The 12,607-nt window shown below is 37.6% G+C and overlaps 1 protein-coding gene across 1 annotated transcript; it reads left to right on the top strand.

Moving 5' to 3' along the window:
• The first annotated feature begins 11,270 nt into the window (after nucleotides 1–11,270).
• On the top strand, nucleotides 11,271–11,945 carry LOC123439314. The gene has a single exon (XM_045116048.1). It carries the CDS (start codon nucleotides 11,286–11,288, stop codon nucleotides 11,943–11,945), a length of 660 nt encoding a protein of 219 aa, XP_044971983.1. The 5' UTR covers nucleotides 11,271–11,285.
• Nucleotides 11,946–12,607: the final 662 nt, after the last annotated feature.

Here is a 12,607-nt window from a genome sequence, read left to right as displayed (position 1 = left end):
CAGAGGCGTGCTCCTTGGTCACTACTCTGATGATGCACGACAATGACCGAATCAACCATAAGGCATGTCATTATTTCAGAGCCCATCGGTGCGTCACGCAATGGATCATGGTGGTAGGGAGATCGGGAGGAGGATGATATTTTTTCTATTTTTCTTTTGTTTTCGCATGAGAAAAGGGAAGTAGTTTTTTTTGTGCGTGTGAGGAATGGGAGGGGATGGGTTTTTTCGCAGAGTAGATCATGGGGAGGCGAGTTTGACGACCACATACAATCCACAATCCCCATTAATAGTAGACACACAGTTGAAAAAACTTCATACTACATACAATCCACAATCCCCATTAATGAGTAGTACTAATTATCTGCATCGTAATTAAGTGCATGGTTAATTGATTAACTGCATTAATGAGATGATTTCATAATTGATTTGACGTGAAAAAATTCCTATTGAAACATATTTAATTAATTGCATTAATGGCTTTATTTCAAAATTGATTTGATGTGAAAAATCTTTACTGAAACAAAATTAATCATGCATAATTAATTGCATGCCTATTAACTGAATTAATTACTTGTCTAAATTGACTCGGAGCTTGGTTTCTTTCTTGTTTTTACATTAATGATTCGATTTCATAATTGATTAGGCGTGAAAAATCCATACTCTCTATGTTACGGTTTAAAAGACACGGTTAAATTTACGTGTGTTTCCACAATAGACAAAGTTTAAGACGCCAACACAATTACTCGTCCTAATTAGTACTACTCATGTATGTATGCGCCGTGTTAATTTCTCAGCTAATTAGCCGCATGAGTATTGTTGATGCTATTTTTCAACCCATCTCATAGCCAATCGATAAATACCTGGGTTAGAGAGATTTTCCAAACACGTCTTCTAAACCGTGACAGAGGGAGTACTTAAAAATACTTAATTAATTACAACCATAATTAATTGGCTACCTATTAGTTTGATATAATTTCATTATTTGCTTAATTTTCAAATTGATTCAGTACTCGTTAATTATTATTTTTCCATTAAAGGTTGGATACCAACGACGTACAAACTCCTTCTTTAGAAACAAAGATATATTTGCTACATTGATATTTGATGAAGTACTTTAAATTGCCAATAATTCTATTTAAGAGCCGAAAGATTTCACGTAGTTTATCATCTCATTGTGATCAACTATTTTAATTAGTAATGGGCCTTAATTAACATAGGTAAAAGGACGGCCACGAGTCGGAACACATACAGAAGCGTACAGTAGCACAGGCACAGAGCCGGTCCAAGCAAATTTTGGACCCTGGGGCGAAGTCAAAAATAAATGAATTTTATACTAAACTTTTATATTATTTTAAACATATTGTTTAATGAGAGTAAAACCTAAACGAGTATGATGTTTTCCACTTAGTTGACATAATTAGTCACCCAACAACATTGCTAAATATTAATTATTGTTTTTTTGTCCTACGATTGTAACGTACATTAACAAAACAATTATACTAGATTTAAATTATTTATCCTAACCAAAATTAATTTGATGGTTTGCATAAATTATATATATAGGGGGTGTGAGTGTGCGCCTCCATGTTTATTTTAATATCGTCAAATATCATGATAAAGCTTCCTAAAGCATATTGTTTAAAAAAAGTTAATAGTGGTTTCTAGTGTATTATTGGGTAAGTATATCTATACAAATTTATAGAGTATAAATTGAGTAGTTGCCAACTGAATCTTGCAAATTAAGTTAATTAATAAACTGACACTATGTGCGTACTAGATAGTTGATTCTGAAGTAGCATCACTTATAAGAATCACCTATGAAAAGATAAAAATAATGTTAGTTCAATTTCTATATACTGATTTTATTATTTCGTATGCACTTATGTGATGTGTTTGGATTTATCTAGTGCAGATATCAGTCTTTCAAATCAAAATTTCTGCACAAAATTGCACATATAAATCTACCTAAAATGGTGTTTATTACAAAGAGTCTAACTTAATTTAATATCATCAGTGATCTATTTATACCTTATACATTCTATTTATTTGCAGTGTGGACTTTGCTCATCCAAATTGAGAACTTTGTTTTTCCAACATATTTTATGATATTTCAACCTAATATGCAATATTATGGTTGTTAGTATTATAGTTTAATGTTTGGGGACCCTCATCCTCTCGGGGCCCGGGGCAGTTGCCCTGTTTGCCCGGCCTATGGGCCGGCCCTGCATAGGCATTCACGTCTAGGAGAGCGTATATGCACTAGTAAAAAACAAGTCTTACGTTTTGCCCCTTTAGTCCCGGTTTGGTTTGGCCCGGAACTAATGTTTTCATTAGTCCCGGTTCGATCACCTAGGCTTTTGTCCCGGTTGGTTAAGGGTCTTTAATCCCAGTTTGGGCCACGAACCGGAACTGAAGGGTTGGTGGCAACCGTTCGCCTGATGCGAGACCATTTAGTCCCGGTTGGTGTCTCAAACCGGGACTTAAGGGGTGGTGGCAACCGTTCATCTCCTGGTGCGAGCCCCTTTAGTCTCGGTTGATGGCTCAACCCGGGACTAAAGGTCCAAACGGTTCGCATCCCGCATCGTTTCGAGCGATGAAAAATACGAACTGAAGGAGAGTCTACGCCATTCTCTGCTCCGTCTCCTCTCTCTCTCTCCTGTCTTCTTCCCCTCTCTTCTTCCCCTATATTCTCCCACCATGGATGGTCCAACCACTCGCTACGGAAAGGTGCTCGCACATGGCACGACCGAACTCAATGTCGTCTACACGGACGACAACGGCATAGTGACGCGTTTTCTTTCCTATTTCGAGGAACGGCTAGAAGAGACGGAGGAGAATGAGGATTTCATGGGGCTTGATCTGGAGTACACAACCAACCAACATGTTTGTGCCGTCATCCAACTATGTTTCAAGAGAAATGTCATAGTCTTCCAATGTGCGAGGTAAGTTTTGAGGCTTCCTTTGATCCAAGGTACGAAAATTGCATAAGTGATCTAGGTTCCATTGGATAGCAATACGCAGTTTCTATGTTCCATTGGATAGCAATTGCATATAATGATCTAGGTTCCATTGGATAGCAATATGCACCCTAGAAACTATATAGGATAGCAATATGTTCCATTGGAACCTAAAGATTAATTTCTCTTTAGTTGTAGTGAAACAATTTTCCTTGTTGCATATTGGCAAAACCATGGGAGAACACACACTCATATATATATATATATATATATATATATATATATATATATATATATATATATATATATATATATATATATATATAGGAAAAATAAATCCTACCACCCAGGGGTAGTTACCCCACATGTTCCATTGGAATCCTAAAGATCAATTTCTCTTAAGTTGTAGTGAAACAATTTTCCTTATTGCATATTGGCAAATCCATGGTAGAACATATATATATATATATATGTCATAGTTAATTTAGGGTTTCTTGATCAATTCATAGCATATAAAAATTGCATAGGATAGCAATATGTTCCATTTGAATCTTAAAGATCAATTTCTCTTAAGTTGTAGTGAAACAATTTTCCTTGTTGCATATTGGCAAAACCGTGGGAGAACACATATATGTCATAGTTGATTTAGGGTTTCTTGATCAATTCATACGATATGAAAATTGCATAGGATAACAATATGTTTCATTTGAATCTTAAAGATCAATTTCTCTTTAGTTGCAGAGAAACAATTTTCCTTGTTGCAACAGTATGTAGCATTTGTTTCATTTTAATTTGTTGCTATTGATGTAGTGACAAGCATTGCCCAGTAATCATGGACTTCCTTCGCAGCGGCATACGTTTTGCTAGTGTTGATATAAGGAACGACAAGCTCAAGATGAGGCACAACTTCAATATTGAGATACCAGCTGACTGCCACATTGATATCCAAGACAAATTCAGGCTTGAACATACGAGGACTTTGATGGCTCATATGGTTGTCGCCCTGATCGATGAGGAGTACACTGATATGAAGACCAAATTTCCCTCGTATCAACATAAAAAGTGGGAGACGACCCCACTTGACGGTATCAACATTGAGTATGCAGCAAAAGATGCATAGTTGCATACAAGTTGTACCGCAAGATTCGAATCATGAACTATGACCATCTTCAGCTCGCACCACCACCACCACCACCAGTTTGGGGATATTCTGATTCAGACGAGTAGTGTTCACAACGGCGAACACTTATATATATATATATATGTATATGTATGTATATATATATATATAGGAAAATGGCTATGTATATATATATATATATATATATATATGCTAGCTATTATTATGTACTACTTGGACCAATTTATGTCTAGTTTCTGTTTGTGCCATTAGTTTTCAAATTTGAGTGGTTTAACCCTTTCTCACTTCATTTGCTACTTTTTATGGTATCATGCATTTCGACCACATATATAGCACGCTTCATTTTTTGTAACCATCTTAACTTCGTGCACAAACTAAATGACCCTGAAATTGAAAAACGCTACAAATGAACTTTGAAAAGGCTGAAACTTGGCATGGTATATCATCATTTCACTCACATAGCATGTGATAAAAAGTTGAGAGGGTTACAACAAAAACTGGATGCACATCGTGTACAAAGTAGACCATCTCCTTCGAAGTACGAGGGACGTTTCACACAAAAACTCATGTGTTACAAATGCATTTTATTTTTTTTAACTTATTTCAACTACAGACTTTTTGTGCATTCACTATGCACCATTCTAAGCCACTTCTTCAAATTTCAACCCTTTCTAACTTCATTTGCTACTTTTATACATTTAATGATTTTTTTAGCTAAATGACTCTGAAACTGAAAAGCGCTACAAATGAACTCTGAAAAGGCTGAAACTTGGCATGGTATCATCATTTCACTCACATAGCATGTGATAAAAAGTTGGGAGGGTTACGACAAAAACTAGATGCACTTCGTGTACAAACAGGACCATCTCCTTCGAAGTATGAGGGTTTCAAACGAAAACTCATGTGTTACAAAGGCATTTTATTTTTTAACTTATTTCAAATCCAGTCTTTTTGTGCATTCATTATGCACAATTCTAAGCCACATCTTCAAATTTCAACCCTTTCTAACTTCTTTGCTATTTTTCATGCATTTAATGATTTTTTTGAGCTAAATGACCCTGAAATTAAAAAGTGCTAAAAATGAACTCTGAAAAGGCTGAAATTTGGCAAGTTGTCATCATTTTACTGACATAGCATGTGGAAAAAGGTTGGGAGGGTTACGGCAAAAACTGGATACAGTTCGTGTACAAACTCGACCATCTCCTTCAAAGTATGAGGGTTTCAAACGAAAACTCATCTGTTACAAAGGCATTTTATTTTTTTAACTTATTTCAACTCGAGACTTTTTGTGCATTCACTATGCACCATTTTAAGCCACATATTCAAATTTCAACCCTTTCTAACTTCATTTGCTACTTTTCATGCATTTAATGATTTTTTTTAGTTAAATGACCCTGAAATTGAAAAACGCTATAAATGAACTCTGAAAAGGCTGAAACTTGGCATGGTATCATCATTTCACTTACACAGCATGTGAAAAAAACTGGGAGGGTTACGGAAAAAAATGGATGCAGTTCGTGTACAAACTGGATCATCTCCTTCGAAGTATGAGGGTTTATTAAGACGAAAAATCATATATTACATAGGCATTTCATTTTTTAACTTATTTAAAGTAGAGACTTTTTGTGCATTCACTATGCACCATTCTAAGCCACATCTTCAAATTTCAACCCTTTCTAACTTGATTTGCTACTTTTCATGCATTTAATGATTTTTTTAGCTAAATGACCCTGAAATTGAAAAACGCTACAAATGAACTCTGAAAAGGCTAACACTTGGCATGCTGTCATCTTTTCACTTACATAGCATGTGATAAAAACTTGGGAGGGATACGGAAAAAACTAGATGCAGTCTGTGTACAAACTGAACCATCTCCTTCGAAATATGAGGGTTTAAGACGAAAAATCATCTATGACAAACGTATTTCATTTTTTTAAACTTATTTCAACTCCAGACTTTTTGTGCATTCACTTTGTATTCCTCACATTTTTCTGATAATAATGGATATTATTTGTTGAATTTCGATTTATAAATTTAAATATATTAATTATGCCATATTAAATGAATAAATGGTAAACAATCAATAAAATAATATTATTACTTATTTTATTTTCATTAAAATTCAATATTATTATTACTTATTTTGTTTTTTATGCTTTTTGAGAATTATTTAAGTTTTTTTGAAAGTGTTGCCTTTTTTGAAGTTTTTTGTAGTTTTTAAATTAATTATTGTTGTTTGTTAATCATTGTTGTTTATTTTAATAATTTTTTTGAATTTAAAAAATTAAATCAGGTGACATCAATACGTAAGTGTTAATAGAATTGATAGCTTACTATTGTCAAGAAAACACCAAGTGCACACTTTGAAAGTATTGCAGATAGATCGCGAAAGTTAAGCGTGCTTGGGCTAGAGTAGTGAGAGGATGGGTGATCAAGTTAGACGATTTGAAATGAGTGAAATGGGTTAGTGGGTGATTGATCGGGAAATTAGACGATTTGAATGAGATATCCAAGCTGGAGTAGTGAGTAGGGGTGATTAGAGATTAATTTTTCAAATAATTCAAATATTCAAAAATCAGAAGAAAAAAAATAGAAAATTTTTCTTTAATTTTTTCCCGTCATTTCTTTCCCGCCTCGCTTTCGCCCCTAACTTTCGCGCCATTTCTTTAGTCCCGCTTGGTGTTACCAACAGGGACTCAATGTCCTGGCCGCCCAACGCATGGTATTAGTCCAGGTTTGTGGCAAACCGGGACTAAAGGAGGGAGGGCTTTAGTCCCAAGTTAATAGTCTCCATTGAAGAACTGGGAATAGACCCTTACCAACCGGGGCTATAGCCCCGTTTTCTACTAGTGAGGAGAAAAACATGATAAAAACATACATAGAGATGAAACCAATTGTTAATCAGACGAGGTGAAAGAAAAGTGTCCATTACATAAAAAAACCACTCATGATATGGCGTATAATCCTATGATCTTTCGCGATTATTAGTATCCTATGAAGACTGACCATAATGGAAGTATCTTAACTAGTGTCATGCACTTATGACTAACAAACATGTTGACATGATAAATAGTTAAAGAAGAGAGAGAGGGTTATAATAACAGACTCCCTCCGTCCTGGTGTATAAGTCATCTTACGGAAATCAAATAATCTCAAAACACTTAGGCGCGGTGCATTAACTTTTACATTATTTCTTCTTTTTGACATGAATAAAGGAATCGACCAATAAGAGACGTGGGGTGTGTATGTTTTTAATGACTTGATACTAAATAGCATGACATGTAGTGGTTAATTCATTGCATGCACCGGTATTAATTAGCAAATTAGCATTGATTTCCCTCGTTTTCCTCTTTTTCTTAGTCACGATGCACAACCTAAAATGTCTTATACGCTGGGGCGGAGGAAGTAGATATATACCGTATCATGTTAAATACAATGCTATTACGTGTCATGCATGTTAATAAATAAGATCATTTATGATACTATTTTATGATGCTATGCATTATAAAGGTTGTATCATATCATAGTATCATATGCATGATACTATTATATGATACTTCACACTATGAGTAGCCGAAGTATGGTTGCATATATCGAGGGTGCTTGGATCCAAGAGACTAAAACTAGTCTGACTAAAACTAGTCTCTTTAAGAGGCTAAAGTTCCAAGCAACCCTGACTAAAGAGAGGCTAAAACTAGTCTTGAGGCTAAAATCTTTGAGTCAGGGGTACCCCTACTAAAATGTGCATTAGTCCTCTCTCTCCTCATTTAATTCCTCAGACAAGTTCTGGATTGGAGGATTTGAAGGATAATAAATGTTCATTAACTTGATTTTAGTCTCTTTAGTATTTGGATCCAAGTATGAATGATGCTAACAAGTTTTAGTCTCATTACTTTTAGTCATGGGACTAAAACGTATCCAAGCACCCTCATCGAAGTTTGAGATATACGCTTCCGAAGTATGGATTTATGAAGCATATGTCAAATGATTCGATCAAATCGGATGGATTTATTTTCTTTTATTTAAGGTCCTGATAACACCCATACGTGTGGGCGTTAAGGGGCGTTACTCAAACATCATGTATGATGTGTAAGAAAAACAGCTCATACGTCTGTGTGTGTGGGAAAAACAGCTAACGCCCATACCGCATGCATACACGTGGGTCTTTTTGAATTTCCAGTTTTTAAAATGTTCCGTGGCTGCAGTGGGCGGCGCGGTTGGTCGCCTACGAAGCACCGATACTTCAGAAATTTGTGTATCGCCGTTCAGTACTTCACCGATACTCCGATACTTCAGATACGCCTTCGATACGGGTATCCCCGAAGTATCGTCATTTTCAATTTAAAAGAAATGGTGATACGTGTATTCTCAAAGTATCGCCGTTGTGTATTGTCCATGTCTTGATGTATCGTTGATCTGTTCATATAGGTAGTGCACGTGGACTGTACTAATGTACTAGTTGGATAAAAGTGCTTTGTTAAGGATGTTACTTGTGCAATTCATTATTTGGCCCACTCGTGCAATTCAAAGTTGCTCTTTATATATGTTTGTCATTTGACAATCTCAAGTTTTTAATTTTAAAAGATTTATTAATTTTATATTGTCATGTTAATAGATATTACAGTCTAAATCGTATTGTGACAATCTATGACCGATTGGTCGTATTATTCATTGATGATAGCGAGATTTTAGAATGAGAAACAATAAGGTATGAAAGTAATTAGGCAACCAGTGGATCGGTATTTTGTTATCATCTCATACGTTTATTATGTTAATTTTTATTGCATGTTATTTTATCATTATTTATATATGCTTGCCGTATCGCCGAATTGCTGTTTTTAGAAATTGCCGTATCCCGTATCGCCGTATCAGTGTCGCCGTATCGGTGCTTCGTAGTTGGTCGCTGCGGGGCGGTATGGCGGCGTTCCGGAGGCGCTGGAGGCGGCCAGGATGGTCTCATCTGAGTGCACCAGCTTGGCCGGCCTGGTGGTGCTTCCCAAGGAGAACGACGAGTTCTTCATGATGGCCTACGTCGCGGAGGCCGTCGTCGATTGGGTGCAGCGTAGTATCGGCTGACCAAACAATGAACCGGTCACCGAGTTCAGTTATTAACCCGCTCTTCCCCTCTTTTATAAGATAAATAAAACGCTGTCCAACCTGTAACTTCGAAATGCTGTATTGTAGGTTTATGAGTCTTAGATTCAACTAGTCGGCAGCTGCTTGCTCCCTTTGGTTATTGTTGTGTGAATATAGATAGACTGCATTGGGCAATGGTCGGTGGTTGCTCGACCGGAAGGACCGCCTGCAGTACATACATACGTCTACGTCTACGTCAACGTCAACGTGTTTAATGGTCTCAAACAAGCCACGACCGACTCCTTTCCACAGATACAATAGTTGATAAAACAGTTTTATTTTAAGTTTTGTATAATCATGTCTACGATTGAATAATTTTTTGGTCATATCTTCAAAACTAAGTATTCCTAAAAACATATTGTGTTAAGAGATCATCTCTTAAATAAGAGAAAACAAGGCTTGAGATTTTCTCTCCTCCATATTAGCATGTGTCCTACTTGGCACTCTTAAAATAGCATTAGTGTACATGTCTTGAGGCGCATGCACACGACTGCTCGTCGTTAGTGTAACGTCAAAGATGCGATCCTATCATTATATTGGCACGAGGACCTCGACAGTAATAGAAGTGCATCTCATCGTTTCACACGAATAGATGTCGTTACAAGTATATGTAAAGAAGAGATGAGTATATGAAATTAGCTTACACTCGTCATAAGCTAATCATCTTCATCTCAATACAAACATACATTTAGTCACCACACAGAAGAGCAGGTCCAACTACGGACAAAGTCAAACGATAAAAAAACGACGTCCATCCTTGCTATCGCAGACTACCGGCCTGGAACCCATCCTATGATCGATTAAAAGAAGGAGAAGAAACTCCAAATAAAACAATCATTGCGACCATGTCAAAATATTGCTTTACCTGTACATGCACCTGTTGTTGTAGTAATATGTGAGACACAGGGACTCGGCAATCTTATTTTCAAAGGTATCAAGACTAGCAAAGCTTAATGGATGAGGTTAAGTGATGAGGCTGCACCAAACAACTAAGCATTTATTTGAGTGACTAACTTACGAGTACAAGAATAAGAGTGGTGATCTACGCATAAATGGTCGTGAACTAATAATGATTAAGAAATGATCTTCAAACACCAATACATACGAGTCAAACATAACATCATAGTGTCCTCTCTCGGGTGCAGAACTCACAAGTAGAAATAGTCACGATTACGCACACAGTTTACATATTTTAATTGAGTTTACTTCAATATTGCTATGACTGGGTGTTAAACAAAGTTTTCAAATTGCCACATAACCGCGGGCACGGTTTTGAGAAAGATTTAACCCTGCAGGGATGCTTCAACTAGTCCATCACAAACTATCACAAGCTGCGTGGAATAACCTCAACCATGAAAACCCCGTAATCTGCTCGGAATCCCCCGCACAAGACGTTCGACAAAGATAAATAAGTCCAGCAAGACCGTCTCACATGCAGACGATCTCAATAGAAGCTAAGGGTAGAGTAACTAACGTCCCGAGTTGCCCCAGGTAGCCCGTACGGTGCTCTAGTTTGGACCAGCACCAGCACTGACCCCCTTATTATGTTTAAAAATGTACCTTGGGTAACGCTAATCCCCTATGCATCGAATTAATTATTAGTGTTATTATATTGGACAAATATAATAACAATGTTGGGCCTTCCTGAAAGAGTTTTATCCCAAAATGAAAATCAAGGAAATTCCCATAACAAAGCCGAACATATCAGGAACACTCAATATGAAACACAACACCGATACACAAGTAACTAGGGCATCGAAAATGAAACAAAACACTCAGCTAGAAAGCCAAGTCTTACACCTTTTAACAAGTGTATATGTGCATTAAATTATATTGCAAGACCTAGGGTGTATAATCATGAGATCTTCCGTGATCCGCTTCCTATGAAGTGTGATTGCATATATAAAAGTTTGAGATATACGCTTCGTAGGTATGGATTTATGGAACATATCTCAAACGATTATGATTCGATCCAATTTGATTGATTTATTTTCTTTTATTTATTGTATGATACACCGTCCGTTGAGGTTGAACTTAATAAAAAGAGCCAAATGGGACACAGGAAGGGAGAGACTGAGAGACAATACGCTACCACCATGGCCATGGGCACATCCTCTTCGATGCTCGGCGGCGCTCTCCTTCTCTTCATCATCCTCTCCTCGGCCACTGATGTTCACGGCGGGTCAAGCTCGAGCGTCGCGCCAAGTTCCCCGCTGAACGACCTCTGCTTCGCCCTCGGCGGCTGGTACGTCACTCCGGATCTCTGCGTGTCCGCGCTCTGCATCGACCCCTCCTGCCGCTCCGCGCGCGGCTTGCCGGAGCTCGCGGTGCTCGCCACCAAGCTGACGGTGGCCAACGCCACGGCAACCAAGGCCAGCGTCGAGTCCGCGCTCGCCCACGCCAAGGACGCCAAGGCCAGGAAGGTCATGCGGTCGTGCCTGCAGGTCTACGTCGGCGCCGTCCCGCGGCTCCGGTGGGCGGCGCGGTCGGTCGCTGCGGGGCGATACGGCGGCGTTCCGGACGTGCTAGAGGCGGCGTATAGGGGCGTCGTACACGAGTGCACCAGCTTGGCCGCCGACCTGGGCGTGGCGCTTCCAAAGGAGAACAACGAGTTCTTCATGATGGCACTCGTAGTGCACGCCGTCGTCGATAGGGTGCAGCGGCTGACCAATGGACCAAATCCATTCATTGACCCGCTCTTCCCTTCCTAAATACTCCCTCCGTCCCAAAATAACTGTCTCAAGTTTAATACAATTTTGTATTAGAGCTAGTACAAAGTTGAGACACTTATTTTGGGACGGAGGGAGTAATAAGATTAAGATGATGCATGTCAAACCTGTAACAGCTATGCAATGGTGTGTTCTGGGTTTATGAGTCTTGGATTCAAGTCGCCGGCAAATGCTTGCTCGCTCGCAATCGTTATTGTTGTGTGAATATAGATAGACCGTGCTACCCTTTTAATTAACCTATATCTCTTTCATATGTTCTTTTTTCCCTTTTTTTTCCTTCTCTTTTCCTTTCCCGATATGTTGTCCGCAAACATGTGAACTTTGTTTTTCAAATTTGAACTTTTTTTTAAAATCCATGCACTTTATTGAATTTCAATGAACTTTTTGAAAATTGGATGAACTTTTATATGTTTGATGAACTTTTTAAAAGTTTAATGAACCTTTTCAAATAGAATGAACTTCTTTTTAAAATTACTTGAACATTTTTCCAAAATTGATGAACTTTTATCAATTTGTGAACTTTTTGCAAAATGGTGGACTTTTTCAAAATTTTGATTAACAATGTTGAATAGTTTGCGAACTATTTTTTAAATTGATCAAATTTTTTTAAATCATTGAAAATTTCAAAAATAGGGGCAAGTTTT

This window comes from Hordeum vulgare, chromosome 3H (genome assembly GCF_904849725.1).
Source record: "Hordeum vulgare subsp. vulgare chromosome 3H, MorexV3_pseudomolecules_assembly, whole genome shotgun sequence".
In the NCBI taxonomy this organism is placed as follows: Eukaryota; Viridiplantae; Streptophyta; class Magnoliopsida; order Poales; family Poaceae; genus Hordeum; species Hordeum vulgare.
Note: the sequence above shows the minus strand (reverse complement) of the source record. Positions and strands in the feature narration are given on the sequence as shown.